Genomic DNA, 23,058 nt, shown 5'->3' with positions numbered 1-23,058 from the left:
AAACTTTAAAAACTCATTTATTAAAAAGAAAAATGGAACATTTGCCAACTTACTTTATCTGCCTATCATAAATCTGATGTTAAAACCAGGCAAACACATTACAGAGAATAAAATTGCAAACCAATATTCTACATGTACATAAGTACAAAAATCCATAACAAAGTAATGGCAAATCAAATTCAGAAAATAAAAATGTTTTACTACATCATGAGAAAGAAGAGATGTCCATCCTAGGAATATAAGGTTAGTTTAACACTTTTAGAAACAATCATTATAGATTGAAATAAAAAATTTGGTTAGCTTTTTAAAAATTATTGATGTATAGTTGCTGTACAATACTATACATTATAGGCATACAATATAGTGATTTGCAAATTTCAAGGGTTATACTTTTTGTAGTTATATTGGCTATTTTCTCCATATGTCCTTGTAGTTTATTTTATATCTAATAGTTTGTACCTCTAAATCCCCCAGCTTTATAGTTAATGTATCATTGGTGCTGAAAGGAAATAGTACATGTAATGGAGAGGCTTAAAAAATCAAAAATTGCAGATTTTGTGAATGAGAGGTAGGAGAGATATGAATCCATCCCAATCTCAAGCTTCGGGAAGGTAAATATGGCCAAAACCAGTACCTGGTTGTTTGTTTGTTTCCTAAGTCCAAGAACTCAGACCAGCCTTTGACTTACAGATCATACCCTGGGTGTGCATAAGACTTTGCCAACAAACAACCCAAACAGTTACTAACACTGAGTAACCAAGGTGGAACAACTGGAAATCACTACTCTTGCTCTTGTGATTTGTATCACTTGCCTGATTTTTCTTTTCATGTGGAAGAAAGGTCACAAAGGTTTGGGAAAGCTCCCTCCTGGTCCAACTCCCCTTCCATTCATTGGGAATCTGATTCAGCTAAACTTCAAGAACATCCCTGCATCTCTCTCCAAGGTAAGGGGGTTTCATTAGGGGCTAGTCATCTCCAGGTAAAGGGGAGTCACCTTCAGATTATCTTTGTGTCATCTTCAAGTTTTCTTATTAATAGTTTTACTCACTGCTAAAGCACTTTGGTGTATCTATTTCTGTATTACAAGACAGAAATTCTTCCTGCCCCCCTTTATTTTTTTCTGAATTGGATCACTTTAGAGGTGACAGTGAAGTGTGTTAACCTGACCTGAGATACAGATTGAATTCTAGTGAGTGGGAAAATTCTGAAGTCAGAACATATTTTAACTGAAAGTCTTCCAATCCTTTCTGCATATAACACTAACCAAAAGACAAGCAAATGTTTAAAAAAAATGTAAACAATGTCCTTTTATATTATTATTACTATTTCAGACTAATCTATGGGATAATTTGTGATCCTCCTTTTGAAGAGTGATCCTCACACTTTGCTCTAACACAGCTCAACTCTGCTCCCTGACTGACATTCACTCCTTTGAGTTCACTGTGCAAGTATACATTCTCCCAAAATCCTTAATTACTGTCGTCTGACCAGTGATAAAGAAAGTACGATGTGCACACACACACACATAGAGGAATATTATTTCTCTTTAAAGAAGGAGGAAATCCTGTCACTGACAACAACATGGATGAACCTGGAGGATATTATCCTAAATTATAGAAGCCAGACACAGAAGGACAAATACTGTATGAACTCACTTACATGGGGACTCTAATAAAGGAGTCATACCCATAGAAGTAGGGAGTAGAATGGTGGTTGCCAGGGACTGGGGGAGGAGGAAAAATAGTGTGATGTTCAATATTGCTGTAAAAAAGGAAAGTCAAGTTGCCATAGCTAAAAGGAAATGGAATCCAGTGCATAAGCTGGAGAATTGGGCCTTTTGGGGGGCATGGAGAGTCATTTATATTAACAGAAAGCTATGTATATGGGTACAGATTCAAGTGAACAAGAGGCTATGGTAGAAGCACATGGACATTCTCTTCTATTATTTCTATTATCTCTGTGAAATAGGAAGCAACATCATCAGCTGAGGGTGAGGTTGGGAGAGGAGGGCCTGATATTTTGTGCCCTAAAATACAGAGAGACACTCCTTCAGAGGAACCAAGGAAGTAGTTTCATTTTCCTTGGACAGAGAAAACAGAAAGTGGCAAAATTCTCTACCGTGTAAGTTTTTAAAAGTGTAGGAAAAGCAGAAAGAAAAAAGAGGTGGCAAGTTCAATAAGTTTTGCCATTTAAGAATTTTATTTAAAAAAATGGAGGATTATAATATGCATATGGATCTTTAAATGTAATTTTTTTCAACTATTTAATTTAGAACATGAACATGCTTCCGAACCATCATCATACATCTTCACAAAAGTACTTTCAAATGGCTACTTTAAATTCACATGCATGGATGTATAATACATTTGAAAACCAGTCCCTAGCTAACAGCTGTTTTAATATTCTATTTTTCCCCTTGACACAATGCTATCATAAATATATAGATTTCATTCTTTTTAACACCTACTAAGTAATCTCTCTTTCTGTTATCATTGCTGCTTCCTTCTTATCTTTAGTTTTATATTAAATGTTACCTCCTCCTAGAATTCTCATCTATTTTATTAAGTTTTCCCATTATCATCTAGCATAAGTACATTCTTTACCACTTTCATAGAATCATGTGCAGCTTGTATTGCAAATGTAGTTTGTCTTACTGCCTGTTACTTCCACTAGACTCTAAGTTCCGTGGAGTTCCTGGCACAATGTCTGACAATTTAAGTGCTTAGTGAATATTTATATGGCTCAGTGGTTGCATGTATAGATGAAGGAAAGAATGAATCCATGACTGTAGCCCAAGTTAAATTACTGAAAGGAACTTAATGGAGCAAGGTCTAATCTATGTGTGAATCATTACTTAATTCCCACCGAAGCCTCCAATGGAGAGATTTCACAATAGCCCTTATAGTTGTTTGTATCTCTTTACAGTTGGTCAAACAATATGGCCCTGTTTACACTCTGTACCTTGGATCCCAGACCACTGTGGTCTTACATGGATATGAGGCAGTGAAGGAAGCTCTAATTGACCAAGGTGATGAATTCCTTGGCAGAGGACCTATTCCTCTTATTGACGATAACCAGAGAGGATATGGTATGTTTCAAAATACAAGTTAATTCTTTTTAGCAAAAAAGTGTGATTAACCTAATGAGTATCTGCTTTGCAACAAGCGATAAATTAGATGCTGCAATACTGCAGTGCAATTCAGATACTAACTACTCAGAATTAGTTCATACTCCATATGTTAAGTACGTGTGTGTGTGTGTGTGTGTGTGTGTGCGCGCACACACGTGCGTGCTAAGTCACTTCAGCCATGTCCCATTCTTTGTGACCCTATAGATTGTGGCCCACCAGACTTCTCTGTTCATGGAAGATTCTCCAGCCAAGATTACTGGAATGGGTTACCATTCCCTTCTCCAGGGGATCTTCCCGACACAGGGATCAAACCCAGGTCTCTTATGTCTCCTACAATGGCAGGCAGTTTCTTTACCACTAGTGACCACCTGGTAAGCCCTACGTTAAGGGCATCATTCTTCAAAAGACTACCCTCACTTCTGATGTCAGCTGCAAGTTCAGGGGTCTCCAATTACCCACACTTACAACCAGCTGGCTAAAAATTCAGGGTTTTCATGACCACCTCAGGTTCAATAATTTACTGGAATGACTCAAAGAACTCAGGAAGATGCCATACTTACAATCACAATTCTGTTACATATGAAAGCTACAAATGGAGAGACATGTTGGACAAGGTTTAGGAATGCCTCAAATGCAGAGCTTCTGTATTCTCTTGCAAGGAATCAGAATGTGTTACCTATTCAATGTGTTGGTATGTTCACCAACCCAGAATCTCACTGGAGCTTTGGTGTCTGGAGGTTTTCACTGGAACTTCATTACTTGAACACAGTTGATTGATTGATTGGCCATCTGATAGAACTCAGTCTCTAGCTCCTTCCATTCCTTGAAAGTCCTAAGGTCTGGCTGATATCACTTGGGTGGAAGCTTCAGTTCTCTGAATACAAAGTTCATCTTTCTGGCATGGCCAACTCCATCTTGACACTGTTTAGGAATCTACCATGAGTCACTTTATTATCATAAACTTGTGTGATCCCAGAGGCTCAGCATGAATAACAAACTTCTGTGTTAGAAGTGGGAAAAGCCAAGGATTTAGAAGCTGTCTCCCATGAATGGGGACAAAAAACAGACAAATTTTTTTTTTATTGTACAACAGATACTCTGATAATTCTATTGAGATAAACATCAAAAACAGACTCCAAGTTCCCTCTAAGGTAAATCTGCAAATATGATTGTGATTTAAAAAAAGCAATCTGGGAAATATTTTGAAAATAAAAGATCTTAGGATTTAGAGAGCCATGCTTGGGGTGTCATCCCACAGGGTGCAAAGATTGCAGTGGCGTAGTGGCAGCAAAAACAGACAACTAGGTACAGAAATTACTGTGTTTTCAATGTCAGCTCTTGGTTTGGGGCTGGTGGGGGGTGGAGAGGTGGGAGTGAGGGGGCGGAGAGAGGGTGGGAAGATCAGACACGGTAACACACAGGGAGCTACAATGGTACTTAGTCAAGCTCAAGTTCTTCAGTGGGACAACAGGCTCACAGATAATTATTTTCTCACTATGTTTCAAAATGTAGACATATGTTATATATATATTCCTTTACATATATGAAGTATTACACAATTAAAAAAAACCTAGGACAGCCTGAAAATCTCCTCTAATCCATTTAAAATTGTAAAATTGCAACAAGCCCCAAAGAAATAGAAACTTCCTTTCAAAGCATATTTATGAATAATTAATTAAATATTATGCAGTGTACTAAGTGATGAAAGAGAAACAATTTTTAATCTCTCTTATGTAAGATGTACCTGCTTACCTAAAGAAGCAACCAAATCTTCTCTCTATTTCTTCCCTTTTTTTTAAAACAAGTTGATTACATTGGCTGTGTGTGAGCTTTGGAATTAATTATTTATTTATATTTGTATCTGCTAAAGCTTCATTGCTCTACAGGCTTTTCCCTAGCTGCAGCAAGAGGGGGCTACTCTCTAGTTGTGGTGTGTGGGCCTCTCATAGCAGTGGCTTCTCTTGTTGTGGAGCACGGGCCCTAGGGCACGCGGGCTTCTGTAGTTGCAGCTTGTGGCCTCAGTAGTTGTAGTGAGTGCCCTGGTCTCTAGGGCATAGGCTCAATACTTGTCGTGCATGGGATTTTTTGCTCTGTGGCATGTGGGATATATCCTGGCTAGGGATTGAACCCATGTCTCCAGCATTGGCAGGCAGACTCTTTACCACTGCCACCAGGGAAACGCTGAAATTAATTTTTAACTGGAGCAGAAGGTATTAGGCTGGATTGAGCTCAGTTCAGTTCAATTCAGTCACTCAGTTGTGTCCAACTCTTTTCGACTCCATGAACCACAGCATGCCAGGCCTCCCTGTCCATCACCAACTCCCAGAGTTTACCCATTGAGTCCATTCAGTCGGTGATGCCATCCAACCATCTCATCCTCTGTCATCCCCTTCTCCTCCTGCCCTCAATCTTTCCCAGCAACAGGGTCTTTTCAAATGAGTCAGTTCTAAGCATCAGGTGGCCAAAGGATTGGAGTTTCAGCTTCAACATCAGTCCTTCCACTGAATATTCAGGACTGATTTCCTTTAGAAAGGACTGGTTGGATCTCCTTGCAGTCCAAGGGATTCTCAAGAGTCTTCTCCAACATCACAGTTCAAAAGTATCAATTCTACAGCACTCAGCTTTCTTTATGGTCCAACTCTCACATCTACACATGACTACTGGAAAAACCATAGCCTTGACGAGACAGATCTTTGTTGACAAAGTAATGTCTCTGCTTTTTAATATGCTGCCTAGGTTGGTCATAACTTTCCTTTCAAGGAGTAAGCGTCTTTTAACTTCATGGCTGCAATCACCATCTGCAGTGATTTTGGAGCCCCAAAAAATAAAGTCAGTCACTATTTCCACTGTTTCCCCATCTATTTCCCATGAAGTGATGGGACCGGATGCCATGATCTTAGTTTTCTGAATGTTGAGCTTTAAACCAGCTTTTTCACTCTTCTCTTTTACTTTCATCAAGAAGTTCTTTACTTCTTCACTTTCTGCCATAAGGGTGGTGCCATCTGTATATCTGAGGTTATTGATATTTCTCCCTGCAATCTTGATTCCAGCTTGTGCTTCAGCGTTTCTCATGATGTACTCTGCATATAAGTTAAATAAGCAGGGTGACAATATACAGCCTTGACGTACTCCTTTTCCTATTTGGAACCAGTCTGTTGTTCCATGTCCAGTTCTAACTGTTGCTTCCTGACCTGCATACAGGTTTCTCAAGAGGCAGGTCAGGTGATCTGGTATTCCCATCTCTTGAATAATTTTCCACAATTTGTTGCAATACACACAGTCAAAGGCTTTGGCATAGTCAACAAAGCAGAAATAGATGTTTTTCTGGAACTCCCTTTTTTTCTGGAACTCTCTTGCTTTTTTGATGATTGCGAATGTTGGCAATTTGATCTCTGGTTCCTGTGCCTTTTCTAAAACCAGTTTGAACATTTGGAAGTTATTTGATATATATCAAATAACTCATCAGTTGACATAAACAACAGTTTAGTTGACATAAACAATAGTTTATCATCCTAGATCATCCCTGATCTTCACCCTGAATGCCTTTCAGCGACTGCAGTGGCTAATGATCCAACCCTTGTAGAGTGGGATGGAGAGCAAAATGCCTTTGTTGGCACAGGAAAGCAATGAAAATTTATTAAATAAATAGAAGAACAAATGAAGCATAAAAGATACGGCAATATTTGAAGGTCTAATTAAGGATTAAATAAATAATTTTGCCACATCTATGATTGCCTTTTGATTTAAAGATGATGTAAAAACAGTTAAAAATTTGAAGAGATGAAAATATTCCTAAATTTCAATGATAATAATAATGTTACTATCAATAATTATTATAAAAGTTAGACATTATAATAATTGGATTATTATTGACTTGAATTGTTATTCTAATAACTATAATTATATAATAGCTAACAGTTATTAAATACTTCTTGTGTGCCAGATACCATGCTAGGGGTTTCATATGTATTACCATATTCAGTTACCACGATGGCCCTATGAGGAGGATATTTTTTATTTCCATTCAACAGATGAAAATCTGAGGCAACAGAAGTTAATTGCTGATCCAAATTAGAAGCTTTTGGAGCAGACTTGAATTCAGTTTGCCTAACTCTAGAGCCCAGAACCAATAACCATAGTCTGTAGTCTTAATACACTAATCTATGTTTTAATTTTTGGGGTTTTTTTTTGGTTCAGAGTTAGAGCCAATGGGGAGGCTGATGGAAAGTTTTGAGGAGTTTAAAGATATTGAAGGAGGAAACAGACAGAGCTGGACTCCATCTTAGGCCAGGCTGCGAACATTAGGCTACACGCAGGGTCACCCTCCCATTGTACTCTGAATTTTGTGCTCGGTGTCTATAGAAGTGGCATACCAATGGGAAACCAGACCCCCTGGATAAAAGAGCTTCAGGACTTGTACTTGGACTCTCCGTTGCCTAAAAGAATATGCTAATTATCAGGATGGGGAATACCTATAACTCTATGGCTGATTCGTGTTAATGTATGACAAAACCCACTGAAATGTTGTGAAGTAATTGGCCTCCAACTAATAAAATAAAATTAAAAAAATAAAAAAATAAATAATAAATAAATAAATAAATAATAACAAGCAAAAAAAAAAGAATATGCTAATTATCTCTGTAACAGAACAAAGTAGTAAATTCTATTATATTTATTGGGATATGACCACAGTCCTATTGATAAATGTCCACTGTTTATCTAGTCTTGTGACACATGAATCATGGGTTAACTTTGATCGTATCTCTTTTTTACCTTGTCCAGACTAGTTTCAAGGAATTTGGGGAGGTGGGTTTGAGCAAGTACACTTAGGGTATATAAGGTTTTCACAAAAACTGGTCAGGGTCCTTGGCTAAGAGGAGACTCTGCCTTGGGCCTACCGGTGTAATAAACTGCACTTCACTATCTGCATTGTCCTTCTGAGTGAGTTTGTTTCCCCGGAATGCGTGGCTACAACAGTATCATAATGAGACTGGATGGGGAGTTAGGGGGTTGTATTTGTTGTAGTTGTGTTCGACTCTGTGATCCCATGGACTGCAGCACGCCAGGCTTCCCTGACCTTCATTATCTCCCTGAGTTTGCTCAGACTCATGCCCATTGAGTCAGTGATGCCATCCAACCATCTCATCCTCTGTCATCCCCTTCTCCTTTTACCCTCAGTCTTTTCCAGCATCAGGGTCTTTCCCTCTTTGCATCATGTGGCCAAAGTATTGGAGATTCAGCTCAGCACCAGTCTTCCCAATGAATATTCAGGACTGATTTCCTTTAAGATTGACTGGTTTGATCTCCTTGCTGTCTAGGGGACTCTCATGAGTCTTTTCCAACACCACATTTCAAAAGCAACAATTCTCTGGCACTCAGCCTTCTTTATGGTGAGAGGTGGGTATAGGGAAATCCATTGAATGCTTTTTAGCACCAGAAAAATTGTCTTCATATTTGATTTTGAGGAACCTAGAAACTCTAAATCTAGGAAACTGGTTTGAAGATGATCATAACCTTAGAAGCTGAAGTGTGGTAGTGTAGTTTGAGTTGACAAGAAGGGACAGATGAGAAAGACATTTTGAAGGTGGAGTCAACAGGATTTACCAAATGCAGCTGTATAGGGCAAGAGGGATGTGAAAATGCCCTGAAGTTTGGGTTTGAGGTACTAGGAAATTGGTGGTGCATTGAGAGAAATAGGAAATTCAGGACATATACAGAGGAAGAAATGAAAAAGCATTGGGTGTGAACATACTGATTTCCTTTGTTCCTGAGTTTTCCTTCTAGTTCAGATTAGCTAACAGCTGTAGTAAATTCAGAGGTGAATAGAAATGCATATTCCCTATTGCTCTGCTTTGCAGGTGCTTCTCCTCTAATAGGGGCTTCCTTGGTGGCTCGGATCTTAAAGAATCTGCCTGCAATGCAGGAGACCTAGGTTCAATCCTCCAAGTTGGGAAGATCCGCTTGAGAAGGGAATGGCTACCAACTCAAGTAGCTCAGCTGGTAAAGAATCTGCCTGTAATGCAGGAGACCTGGGTTCGATCCCTAGGTTGGGAAGATCCCCTGGAGAAGGGAACAGCTACCCACTCCAGTGTTCTTGCCTGGAGAATTCCATGGACAGAGAAGCCTGGCAGGCTACAGTTTGTGGGGCTGCAAATCCTCTAGTAGAGAAAGTCATGGGTAGAACTAAAGCACAAATCAGAGGGATATTAAATGCAAAAACAGACACTCAGGAGAGGGGTTTGTGAACACATGCCAGTCTTTACCATCTTTAACAAAACCAGATAGATGGCCCTTCCCACACTTGGGAATGTTCCCTATGTGCCAATGATCCTGCCCCTGTCTCTTTCACCTCTGTCCTCTGTTGACTAGAACTTGGGTTTTATTTTCTTTGTGACAAATATTTGACCCAAACCAAAGACTACGTTGTGCTCTTCAAAGGCCAGTTGCTAAATTCCTGATAAGGGGCAGTGGCCACAGCACAGGGTGGACACGAGATCAGCTTCTGGGGACATCCAGTTCATGAAGCAAAACCACTTTTCTGCTCTTTGCTTCTTTTCCTAGGAATCTTTTTCAGCAATGGAGACACGTGGAAGCAAATGCGGCGCTTCTCCCTCATGACCCTAAGGGACTTTGGGATGGGGAAGAGGAGCCTCGAGGAGAGGATCCAGGAGGAGGCCCAGTTTCTGGTGGAGGAGCTCAGGAAATCAGAGGGTGTGTTCCGTGGACCATCTTTTGGGCCAAGAGGCTACTGCACACACAGCCCTTCCCACCAAAGCTCCTCCTTCAGGAGATGCTCAGCAGTCCACAGTCTGCTCTGTTAACCAGGGCACTGGCAAGGAAAAGTGGGGCAGGAGGAAAATGACTCAAAGCTGTTCCTTAGGATCCTTGAAGCCCTTTGTTTGGATTCATCTCCCAACTTCAGCACTTACTGGATGTGTAAATTTGGACAAGTTATTTAATTTCTCAAAGGTGCAGTTTCCTCATCTGAAAAATGTGGCTAAAAATCAAACCTCAGACTGAGGGTTGTATAATACAGTTTGCAAAATATTTACACAGTATCCAGTATGTGGTAAATATTTTATAATATTACTTGCTCCTCTTATGACTATTACCATATTCACTGAATAATATAACAACTACTAGTAGTATCATAGTATAATACTATAGAGCATATAGTATTAATAGAAGATGCTTACATCCTAATTTGAAGAAGCTTAGAGAAAATAAAATGTAAGTATCCGTCTGAGGAGGAGGGAGGCCATCTTCTTGAAACCCTAATGTAGGCTGATGAAGATTCTAAATGTTAGAGTTGTTTTTTCTTCACACCAGCTCAGCCCTTTAACCCTGCTGTCACCCTGTCCTATGCTACTTGCAACGTGATCTGCTCCATCCTCTTCAATGAACATTTCCACTACAAAGATAAGACCTTTCACTCCCTGCTGGATTCGATAAATAAAAATTTTAATCGAGTAAGCTCTCTCTGGAACCAGGTAAGGCCAAGTCTTCATTCACCCTTGCTCTTGACCTCTTGGGCACACTGGGAGCCCACAAGCAGGGTAAAGAGCTGCAAGCTGCCCACCTTGCCCCATGAGCATGCCAAGGCCAGCGCTGTCCCCTTCCCTCCATGTGTGTCTTATGTCAAGTGGATTAGTACCATGTCACATGCACTAGCACCTATGAAGGCTGCCTTCTGCTCGCTTCTGTGAGGTGATTCCCACAAAAGAAGATGCCATGTTCCCAGTTCCCTGCCTTTCTTTTAAGGCTGCTGTGCACATTCTTCCCCTCTTTTACTCTGAGGTTGGCTGACGGTGGTTGAGCAGATGAGAAGGGGCAACTCTCGTGTATGTGACAGTCATCCTCCCTTCTCTTTAGCTTGAAAGTTGGAGGAAAGGATTCTCCCGGGCCAGACCCTGCAGAGAGTTCGGTGCTCCACTTAGAAACCCTGGTGTCTCTTCACAAACTGAATTGCTTGTGTATTTTTTGTTCTCATTTTAGATTTACAATCTACGGCCAAAACTCATAAAGCCTCTCCCTGGAGAGCACAGAGCATTTTCAAAAAGGCTTGAGGATGTTCACTACTTTGTTCTGGAAAAAGTGAAGGAGCATCAAAAGTCCATGGATCAAATAACCCTCGAGACTACATTGACTGTTTCCTCAGCAGGATGAAGCAGGTACTATACGTGACATATTTCCCTGATACTATATTTTATCAGTCCATGGGAATGCAGGAAAGCATAATCACACCATGTAGGTAATTCTTGATATTTTGATATCTTGTGGCAATGGGGTATGCTATTAAAAATAGTAGAAATTTTTCATAGTGCAGAAATTTTAAAAGAGCAAAAGCCCTCTTCTTCCTTCATATTTCTTTTTTTTCTTTTTAAAATTTATTTATTTTAAATGAAACAAATATATATATTTTTAACAATGAATGTACAATTCAAAAAGAAGATAGACATCATAAACCTTTAGACAACTTAACAACAAAGAAATGAAATTACATAAAGCAAAAATCAGAAGAAACATAAAGGAAAAGAAAAAAATATACAATCATAGTGAGAAATATTAACACTTCTCTGAGAATATTTTATCAAGTGCAGAAAAAATCAGAATAGAAGCACCTTGAATGATGTCATTAATAATTTAAATGTAATAAATTTGTGTTTAATTAATTTATATTAATCATATACTACATGAATATATTTAAAATTTTGTATTTTATATGTTGTTATTAGATGTCCATAGGACATTTAGAAAAATTAGCAATAAGATAAACATTACTAAATTTCAAAAAGTAGAATTCTTTTTTGTGTGTGTGATTCAGTTATACATATACGCATATATTATTTTTGAAGATATTTCCCATTATAGGTTATTTCAAGATTGACTATAGTTCCCTGTACTATACATAAACCTTTGTTGCTTGTTGCATATCTGTTTTTCTAAATTAGAAAGCTAGTATTCTATTCATACTAGGTCAAACAAATGGAATCAAAATGTCATAAATTTTTTAGTTGGACAAAAACTCATAAGTTTTCTAAAAAATATATATTATACATATTATTTCCCTTTATTTCTATTTACTTCCTGTACTTGGACCCTAGCATTTAATAAAATCTTCTCAGTATATATTTATGATGAGCTACATATATGTATATATATGCATGTTTCTGAGCATATGTTTATCTTAATGTGGCTGAAAGACACACACGTCTTCTTTATACACCCATAGTCTTCCATTGTTTGCCACGATGTTTCCCAGGTAGTATATCACAGACCAATACATTATAAAAACTGGGTTGTGTTTTCCCATGGAACAATTTTGTTATTTGAAGCTAATGATGGATAAGAGATTCTAAAAAAATACATTATAATTAACCATCGGTGGTCTTAAACATATTGAATAGCAAGTATCACACAGCCACCAGCTCTTAGAACATCACTGGCATAAGATACCAGCATCAATGTCCATGAGAACGTCAGTAGGAAAACAGTCAGAACTGTGACAAGCTATTGTTATAGACTGCAAAATGATATTCAGTGCTCATCTTGGCAGCACGTACACTGAAATTGGAATGATACAGAGAAGGTTGGCATGGTCCCTGTGCAAGGATGACACACAAATTGGTGAAGTGTTCCATATTTTTGTTGTGTGCACGAGACTTTTACCAATATAATTTCAATTTTTGTATTTCTGAAAAAAAAGTATATTTCAATATATATACCTATGTAGCAACTTAAAATCTGAAAATAATTCCTTGAGCCCTGTAAAATTAACCTCATTTATGCCAAAGTTGGGCTTCCCCAGTAAAGCGTTATTTCAGACAGTAAAGAATCTGCCTGCAAAGCAGACAAACCCAGGTTTGATCTCTAGGTTGGGAAGAACCCCTGGAGGAGGGGATGGCTGCTCACTCCAGTATTCTTGCCTGGAGAATTCCATGGACAGAGGAATGTGGCAGGCTACAGTCCACAGGATTGCAAAGAGTTGGACACAACTGAGCAACTAACACTTTGACTTTCATGCCAAAATTCCCCAAATATATATAAATAAGCAAAAGAAAAACACTGTGCAATTATATCATAAGTGTACAAGTTATAGCAAACAGTAAATAATAACCTGTTTAGTCTTCTTAATCTCTGGGAGGGCTGATTTAGAAAGCTTGACTTCCTTAGAAAACATGCTGAAGGAAGGCATGATGATGCTCTCTTTCCTTCTCAGAAATTTCCCTGGAGTTAGCAGAGATATTCAAGCTCACTCCACTTATCAACAATGTGCATTGAAATATCCTATTCATTCTGATGGAAAAGTTTTTTGTTGGCCCTCAGAGGACTAGATGTTTGTCTGGGAAAGAGAAAAAAAAATAGGTTTTTAATTCAGTCATTTAAAAATTTTCCTTCATACCAACTCTCTATCAGTCCGTGGTGGTTGGTAAAAAGAGTAAAATGATGAATCAAATACTACTCTGAAATTTTCTTTCATAGCACTTATCATACTTTAACAAAATATTTAATTGACCTCTATATTCTTCACTACAATACTCTAAAGGGCTGGGGTAGTATCGATTTCCCATGCTTTGTCTCACTGGTCTGAAGGAAACAGACCAGTTCCAATCCAGTGATTTCTCTACACTGTGCTCACATTGACTTTATCTTCTAGTCTTTTTCATTAAATATAATAAAAGAAGATTCCGTTAACTGAGTGTTAACAGGTTATTATGAAGTTGAGTAAAGAGGTAAGGTAGCTTGTCAAGGGCATATATCTGATCATTGACTAACCTGGAATTTGAACCAGAAGTTTCAATTCCATGACTGATTTTTAAAAATCTACTACCCTACCATGCACAAAATGAAGCCTATTACTAGTGATGGGGTGTGATCATGGAGCTCTGATAAGCCATTGCCTTTTTTTTTACTCTGCCATCTATAGGAGAAAGAGAACCCAGAGTCTGAATTTCACTTGGAAAACTTAGCAACCTGTGGATCAAATCTGTTTTCAGCAGGAGTAGAGACAACCACTGCCACCCTGAGTTATGGGTTCCTGCTCCTAATGAAATACCCTGAGGTTCAAGGTACAGCAAATATCCTAAGTATTTATTTAGGATAAAATAGGAGCTCCTGGAACCGGTGAAGGCAGGAAGGTACTACTGTCTGTGACAACTTCTCTTTCTCTGGACAGCCTTGGCGAGCATCATGCATAGGGCCACCCATGTGGTTTGCTTTTACAGATCAAAATTCTATCAAATGATGTTGATAAGCAAGAGAGACCTTTACAAATCAAAGACTTTTTAAGTTTAAAAGCAGAGGAGCTTCTGAATCCCAGCTCTTCTATATATGATATAATGTTGCAGAGTCAGCCCAATTTAGATGAGGGATGCATGGGTTCCCATGTTGGATTCTCATTCTCAGCAGCCAATACCTGACTGTGTGACCTCAAACAAGTTATTTCACTTCATAGACCTTTGTTTTTTTCATCTTGAAAATGGACCAGTCTCCCCAAAGGGGATTTTTAGCTCCAATATATTTTAAAATTCAAAAATGAAATTGTACTAGCTTGATTTTCTCAATCATATTCTCAGGGCACAGGTCTTAGAAAGCCAGTATTTTATTCAACAAAATGGTGTTTGCTGTTCCCACAAAATGTTAGTAGACTGGATGAGACTGACAGAGGAGATGCTCCCACTAGAGTGAGGATTAAACATTTCCCCTCTGCAGCTGCTTTGCCAGGAATCTGGGGTAAATCTTAATCCCTGCACAGAGGTCATCTCCTCACCTGTACAGGAGGACAAACCAGTTCAGGCAGGAGGCCAAGGACATACCTAATGCAGCATTTATGTTTCCTGAAGTGAAATCTCTGGTCTTTGCAGCAATACAGAAAACAGAAATTCTATGGCTGCTATGAAAAAGTCTACAAACAATAAATGCTGGAGAAGATGCAGAGAAATGGAAACCTCTTACACTGTTGGTGGGAATGCAAACTAGTACAGCCACTATGGAGAACAGTGTGGAGATTCCTTAAAAAACTGGAAATAGAACTTCCATACAACCCAGCAACCCAATGCTGGGCATACACACTGAGGAAACCAGAATCGAAAGAGACACATGTACCCCAATGTTCATCACAACACTGTTTACAATAGCCAAGACATGGAAACAACCTAGATGTCCATCAGCAGGTGAATGGATAAGAAAACTGTGGTACATATACACAATGGAATATTACTCAGCTATTAAAAAGAATGAATTTGAATCAGTTCTAATGAGGTGGATGAAACTGGAGTCTATTATACAGAGTGAAGTAAGTCAGAAAGAAAAACACCAATGCAGTATATTAATGCATATATATGGTATTTAGAAAGATGGTACAATGACCCTGTATGCGAGACAGCAAAAGAGACACAAATGTAAAGAACAGACTTTTGGACTCTGTGGGAGAAGGCAAGGGTGGGATGATTTGAGAGAATATCATTGAAATATGTATATTACCATATGTGAAATAGATCATCAGTCCAGGTTTGATGCATAAGACAGGGTGATCAGGGCCGGAGCACTGGGATGACCCTGAGGGATGGGATGGGGAGGGAGGTGGGAGGGAGGGTCAGGATGGGGAACACATGTACCCCCATGGCTGATTCATGTCAATGTATGGCAAAAACCACTACAATATTGTAAAGTAATTAGCCTCCAATTAAAATGAATTAATTAATTTAAAAAAGAACATTCTAAGAATAAAGATTTTATACTGAAATTAAAAAAAAAAGAAATTCTATGAGGAACAAAGTTATGGGTTGTTTAGCAACATGTCTTTGACCTTGGGAGCCTTTTCCAGGAGTCTTTCTTTCCACATTGTAAGCATTTCCAAGTATCCAGGGAACACATCTCTTAAGTAGGATTCATGATTCATCTCTGCAGCCAAAGTTCATGAAGAAATTGATCGTGTGATTGGACGTACCCGAAGTCCCTGCATGAAGGACAAGATGAAGCTTTCCTATACAGAGGCTGTGTTGCATCAGATACAAAGATACATCACCCTCATTCCTTCTAACGTAGCCCATGCTGTGGTCCGGGACACGAAATTCAGACAATATGTCATCCCCAAGGTTAGAGGTGACTGGGAAAGCTGGCTGAGATAGAAGATGCAACATGGTACCACTCCACCCCATGGTAGATGGGGCCTGTTAGAGGCATTGTAGCTGTTTCAGGAAGAGAGGCAGTTGAGAGACATGGAAAGAACACAAGGCCCGAGTTACATGGCCTGGGTTTAAAATCCATCACTGCTATGCAGTGTACTCTCAGGCCATTGTGTCACCTCTGTGGTGCCCCTGCCTTCCTGAAATGGGGAAGCTAACCCAGGGCTTCCAAGGCTCCTCACACTCTCATGTATAATAGTATATATTAAGGGAGAAGTGATTGGCATTAGTATGAATCTTGTGGAAACAGAAATCTGATTTTCCATGATAGATTTTAAAAAGGGGGAAGAGATGGACAGTGTATCTGCAGCTCTAAGGTAATCAAGTGTCACTTTCTTTAAACCAAATTCTCTCCTCCCAAGATCTCATGTACCAGGACATTTGGGACATTGCTGCCCATAATCATTAACAATGATCAAAACATTCACATGCACACTGGGGATGTAGTCAGTCTTCTGTAGTGATTAAAGGATTGGGTTTTACATTTGAGAGTGTAGAAGAGGAAGAAAAGATGTCAAACCTGACCAGACTACTGCAAAACTGAAACAGCCCCCAACCTTACTGCCAAATCCCAGTGTAAAATTCTATTAACACATAAGTCTAGTATCACATTAAAAATGCTATACCATCAGCAAGTGAAGGTAATCAGGAACACAGGAAGATCTAACACTAGAAAATTTGGTTTAATAAAATTCACCATAGAAATAGAATTTAAAGAAAAACCACATGGTAATCTCATTTATACAGAAAGTGCTTTTGATAATATTAAAGAGTATCTGTTCTGCTAGTTGCTCCATCATGTCTGACTCTTTGTGACTCCACCAGGCTCCCCTGTCCGCAGAATTTTCTAGGCAAGAATACTGGAGTGGGTTGCCATTTCCTTCACCAGGGGGTCTTCCAGACCCAGGGACTGAACCTGGGTTTCCTGCACTGCAGGCAGATTCTTTACCATCTGAACCACCAGGGAAGCCCCACCTATAATAAAATAGGAATAAATTTCTGATAGCAGTGATTACATTAAGAAGGAAACCAAGGAACTTGAGTATAGGAAAAAGAAACTTATTTTCACTTTGACTTTTTTTTTATACCATGTACATGTATTACCTACTCCAAAAATTTTGAAATAATGTTTCAGGAAATAAAAAATGAAGTAAAAATGGAAAGAGGAGGCTTTCACTTAAATAGGGGTGCTTTATGATCAGATAGAAGTTGGGTCAAATTCTAATCATGCCACTTGCTAATAACCTCAAGTAAATTGTTTCTTCTCTCTGAATCTCAATTTCTGCATTTATACAATGAGCCAAAAAAACAAGATCCTAGTGAATATGGTTGAAGTAAGGATTCAATGAGATTTAAAAACAATTAAACCCAATGTCAGGTAAATGTGAAGCATCCTGTATCAATGGTCATTATCATTTTGTCATTTAAACCTCACAGGTTCTAATGGGACAAAGAGGAAAGTGTATGGTGGCTCAGACAGTAAAGAATCTGCCTGCAATGCAGGAGACCCAGGTTTGATTCCTTGGTTGGGAAGATCCCCTGGAGAAAGGAATGGCAACCCTCTCCAGTATTCTTGCCTGAAAAACTCCATGGACAGAGGAACCAGGCTGGCTACAGTTTCAGTTCATGGGGTCGCAAAGAACTGGACATGACTGAGCGACAAACATACACACATGCACGCCATTTTAGAAGTGAGGAGGTGGGGTTTGAGCCAATAGATTTTGTAGATTACAAGGCACTATATCTTAGTTTCTTACATTCACACCTAAATTCAGAAAGAAAAAAATTGTGAAAAGTGAACTCTTCCAATTTGAGGTGGCAGTTCTAATAGAGCACATGTCTAAACAATATGAGCTGCAAATCTTAGTTTGTGAACAACTGTTTGTTGCACATTGACTGTAACAGTGCTCTTCCCCCAGAGAACCATCTTATTATTCGATAAAAGGGATTGCATGATAGTGGGTGTGAAAAAACTCTCACACAAGACAGAAAGCTCTCACACAAGCTTTAAGAGGGCTCGATCCTGTTTAATCCACTATAATTAAAAGTGTTAGGCTTTTTATGAACCAAAGATAAGTATGATAACATGCCATTCCACTCTTTCTTTCTTGGTTCCAGGGTACTGCTGTATTGCCGTTACTGTCTTCCATCTTGTACGACTGCAAGGAGTTTCCTAACCCAGAGAAGTTTGACCCAGGCCATTTTCTGGATAAAAATGGCAGCTTCAGGAAAACAAAATACTTCGTGGCTTTTTCCATTGGTAAATATAAATACACACCATCCAAACCATACACATGAACCTTTTGAACAACTTTTAGCTTTACTGAATGTACGTAAGTAGTCCACTAATGATCGCAAAGTTAATCAAATCAATCTGCTATAACCCTCTAAATCAAGATGGAGCCATTTAAGTCTATATACCAATAGGATCAGATAAGTCTTTCAAGGACTATTTTGTTATCTGGTGACTAAATACAATACCAATTTTTTAAAAAATCAAGGCAAACCAATTCAATTCAGATGTCACACATTATCAGATAACAAAGAGACCTCCTTTTGTAGACTCTTACCTGTTGATCTCCCTTTTGTAATATACAACTTTTCTAAAACAGCATGTTCAGGTTTCTTTCTTCTTTTAAAATGATTAAACATTATTGTATTAATTTTCTTACAGCCAGAGGCCATCAGAGGGACTTTGGTCATTCATTCTCTTCCTTCCCCTCTGAAATCCAGAGCCCCACATACCCTTGCCTCTTTGCAAGAGCTGATTGGCCCCCAGTTGCTATTTCTCATAAGGCCATAAAGACAACTTAAGATCATTCAGCACATATTTTTTTTCTTTGTTATCCTAGTCAATTATTTGATTAGTATTTTCAAAAATAACAGTTAATATGTTTTTAAAAGACAGCCTGTGGTATTAAATAATCTTCCATAGAAACATGTTTAGGTGGCATTGCATGATAGTTGCACAACAACTTATTTAATTAATCTAACATAGGTGTATGTCTAGTTTTCATCTAACTCATCAGCGTCATAAGTAATAATGCAAGTGACATCCTCATTGGTGAATCTGTAGTTCCTACAGATAAATCCCCAGGAGAACTACTGAATTAAGGGTATAAATCTCTTTAGAGAAATTATGGTTTGTTAGAGGAACTGTACCAGTTGATCAGCAAATTTGGAAAACTCAGCAGTGGCCACAGGCCTGGGAAAGGTCAGTTTTCATTTTAATCCCAAGGAAAGGCAATACCAAAGAATGCTCAAACTACCTCACAATTGCACTCATCTCACACACTAGTAAAGTAATGCTCAAAATTCTCCAAGCCAGGCTTCAGCAATACATGAACTGTGAACTTCCAGATGTTCAAGCTGGTTTTAGAAAAGGCACAGAAAACAGAGATCAAATTGCCAACATCTGCTGGATCATCAAGAAAGCAAGAGAGTTCCAGAAAAACATCTATTTCTGCTTGTGTGACTATGCCAAAGCCTTTGACTGTGTGGATCACAATAAACTGTGGAAAATTCTGAAGGAGATGGGAATACCAGATCACCTGACCTGCCTCTTGAGAAAACTATATGCAGGTCAGGAAGCAACAGTTAGAACTGGACATGGAACAACAGACTGTTTCCAAATGGAAAGGGAGTACGTCAAGGCTGTATATTGTCACCCTGCTTATTTAACTTATATGCAGAGTACATCATGAGAAACGCTGGGCTGGAGGAAGCACAAGCTGGAATCAAGATTGCAGGGAGAAATATCAATAACCTCAGATATGCAGATGACACCACCCTTATGGCAGAAAGTGAAGAAGTAAAGAGCCTCTTGATGAAAGTAAAAGAGGAAAGTGAAAAAGCTGGTTTAAAGCTCAACATTCAGAAAACTAAGATCATGGCATCCGGTCCCATCACTTTATGGCAAATAGATGGGGAAACAGTGGAAATAGTGACTGACTTTATTTTTTTGGGCTCCAAAATCACTGCAGATGGTGATTGCAGCCAGGAAGTTAAAAGACGCTTACTCCTTGGAAGGAAAGTTATGACCAACCTAGGCAGCATATTAAAAAGCAGAGACATTACTTTGTCAACAAAGATCTGTCTAGTCAAGGCTATGGTTTTTCCAGTAGTCATGTATGAATGTGAGAGTTGGACTATAAAGAAAGCTGAGCACCGAAGAACTGATGCTTTCCAACTGTAGCATTTGAGAAGACTCTTAAGGGTCCCTTGGGCTGCAAGGAGATCCAACCAGTCCTTTCTAAAGGAGATCAGTCCTGGACGTTCTTTGGAAGGACTGATGTTGAAGCTGAAACTCCAATACTTTGGCCACCTGATGTGAAGAGTTGACTCATTTGAAAAGACCCTGATGCAGGGAAAGATTGAAGGCAGGAGGAGAAGGGGACGACAGAGGATGAGATGGTTGGATGGCATCACTGACTCAATGGACGTGGGTTTGGGTAGACTCCGGGAGTTGGTGATGGACAGGAAGGCCTGGCATGCTGCGGTTCAAGGGGTCGCAAAGAGTCGGACACGACTGAGCAACTGAACTGAACCAGTTGATCGTCCTCTAGCTGCTTCTGAGCTGTCCCTTTTCTGATCAGTGTTTTCAGTGGCTGTTAGGAGTATGTAGTGTTTGAATACGGGCTATTGTAATATTTAATTGTGGAACAAGCTAATGAAACTGTCTCCTTCTTTCAGGGAAACGGGCCTGTATTGGAGAGGGCCTGGCTCAAATGGAGCTGTTCCTGTTCTTAACCACCATTCTGCAAAATTTTGTCCTGAAACCCCTGGAGGAGACAAAGGACATAGAGACCAAACCCATTGTTACCGGACTGATCAACATGCCACCACCCTTCAAGATATGCTTTATCCCCAGATGAAAGAAGACCTTTTCTCTTTTAAAAATTTAAATAAAAGTAATAGCTTTTTCTTCTCACTACTTCCCCCACCCCAATAGTCTCTTTTCATTTTAAATTCTGCCTAGGACAGAAACATGGGCTTCCCTCATAGCTCAGTTGGTAAAGAATCTGCCTGTACTGCAGTACAGACACACTGCTCACTAAAAGCTTGATGGACATTTGTTTAAATCTATAAATTCCTTGAAAAAAGGAGCTGGATTCTGAAAACTCCAGGGGTAAGATAACATCTTATACCCTATAGAATACTTTATAAACCATGATCCAGCCAAACCAAGCCCAGGCCCACAGAAGGCCTTTATCAGCAAATATTGGAGCCTTCACTTTTTCTGAGCCTTTGGAGATAGGCTGATATTCTATAATTTTCAAAATAGAGAATATAATGGCCAATGTGTATTTTTCCCATTTCCCATTGAAAGCACTTACATGATTTCTGCCACATTCACAAAATAAATCCTTTCTTTCCACAGCAGGTTTTCTGTGAATGTTTGACTTTATTTCAAGTGTCAAATATCCCTTTCCTTGAGTTATGGACACTCTACAATTAGAATAAGATAAACAGATGAAATTATAGCCCCCATCACAAATCTCTCCCTGCCCTACCTCATCTATTTGCAGCCATTGCTTTACATGGAGGCCCAAGAAGCCACCTTGGATAAAAGTCAACCATGTGCATAGGTAGGATTCAGACATGTATAGCAGCACCTTCTTCAGAAAGTGATGAGGGGCAGGACTAGGGTTTGGAGAGCAAGAGGGTAAATTGCAAGAAAAGACTGTTATTGCCAAAAGAATAGTGACACAGAAGAGAATGGCTAGAACAACTGCCCAGTGGGGTCCTAGTGGAGTGCTGTGAGCAGCAGCTGCCACAGAAGGATGGGTCAAACGTCAAGAGGCAGCCCAGACTCCAGGACACTGGGAGGGAAAGAAGTTTTAAAAGTAGAACTGAGTTTCTGGGCATACACTCAAAAGAATTGATTCTTTTGAGTTCTCCAACAGATATTTGCACACCCATGTCCCTAGTAGCATTATTCACAATGGCCAAAAGAGGTGGAAACAACCCAAATGTCCATTGGCAGAAGAGTAGATAAACAAAGTGTGGTTATATACATACAATAGAGTATTATTCAGCCTTTAAAAAGGACTTACAGTCTAACTGAATTCTAACTGCGCTATTTCAAATCCTAAAATATTATGCTCTTAAAGTGCTGCACTTGAATTTGAATGCCAGCAAATCTGGAAAACTCAACAGTGGCCACAGGACTGGAAAAGGTCAGTTTTCATTCCAGTCCCAAAGAAAGGCAATGCCAAAGAATGTTCAAACTACCACACAATCACACTCATCTCACACACTAGCAGAGTAATGCTCAAAATTCTCCAAGCTAGGCTTCAACAGTACATGAACCAGAGCTTCCATGTTCAAGCTGGATTTAGAAAAGGCAGAGAAACCAGAGATCAAATTGCCAACATCCACTGGATCATGGAAAAAGCAAGAGAATTCCAGAAAAGCATCTACTTCTGCTTCATTGACTACACTAAAGCCTTTGACTGTGTGGATCACAACAAACTGTGGAAAATTCTTCAAGAGATGGGAATACCAGACCACCTACCTGCCTCCTGAGAGATCTCTATGCAGGTCAGGAAGGAACAGCTAATTTTAACATAAAACTGTTAACATAAAACAATGAACTGGTTCAAAATTGGAAAAGGAGTATGGCAAGGCTGTATACTGTCACCCTGCTCATTTAACTTATATGCAGAATACATCATGTGAAATTCCGGGCTTGGATGAAGCATAAGTTGGAATCAAGACTGCTGGGAGAAACATCTATAA

General features: G+C 39.2%; 1 protein-coding gene and 1 non-coding gene across 2 annotated transcripts; both read left to right on the top strand.

The window, feature by feature from the left end:
- Positions 1-617: 617 nt before the first annotated feature.
- Positions 618-21,191, top strand: LOC136157285 (cytochrome P450 2C23-like). The gene is given in 11 exon segments (XM_065919225.1): positions 618-644; positions 762-944; positions 2,926-3,088; positions 9,692-9,841; positions 10,460-10,620; positions 11,126-11,249; positions 11,252-11,301; positions 14,058-14,199; positions 16,040-16,227; positions 18,436-18,577; positions 21,010-21,191. Coding segments are annotated over 11 exon segments (1,512 nt in total).
- LOC136162096 (U6 spliceosomal RNA) lies at positions 12,671-12,777 on the top strand. Its single transcript, XR_010661945.1, has one exon. It is a non-coding gene; the product is annotated as a U6 spliceosomal RNA (small nuclear RNA).
- Positions 21,192-23,058: the final 1,867 nt, after the last annotated feature.

The sequence above is a fragment of the Muntiacus reevesi genome, chromosome 2, assembly GCF_963930625.1.
Source record: "Muntiacus reevesi chromosome 2, mMunRee1.1, whole genome shotgun sequence".
NCBI classification, from domain to species: Eukaryota; Metazoa; Chordata; class Mammalia; order Artiodactyla; family Cervidae; genus Muntiacus; species Muntiacus reevesi.
The sequence above is the reverse complement of the archived record's forward strand: the minus strand, read 5'-3'. Positions and strand labels throughout refer to the sequence as shown.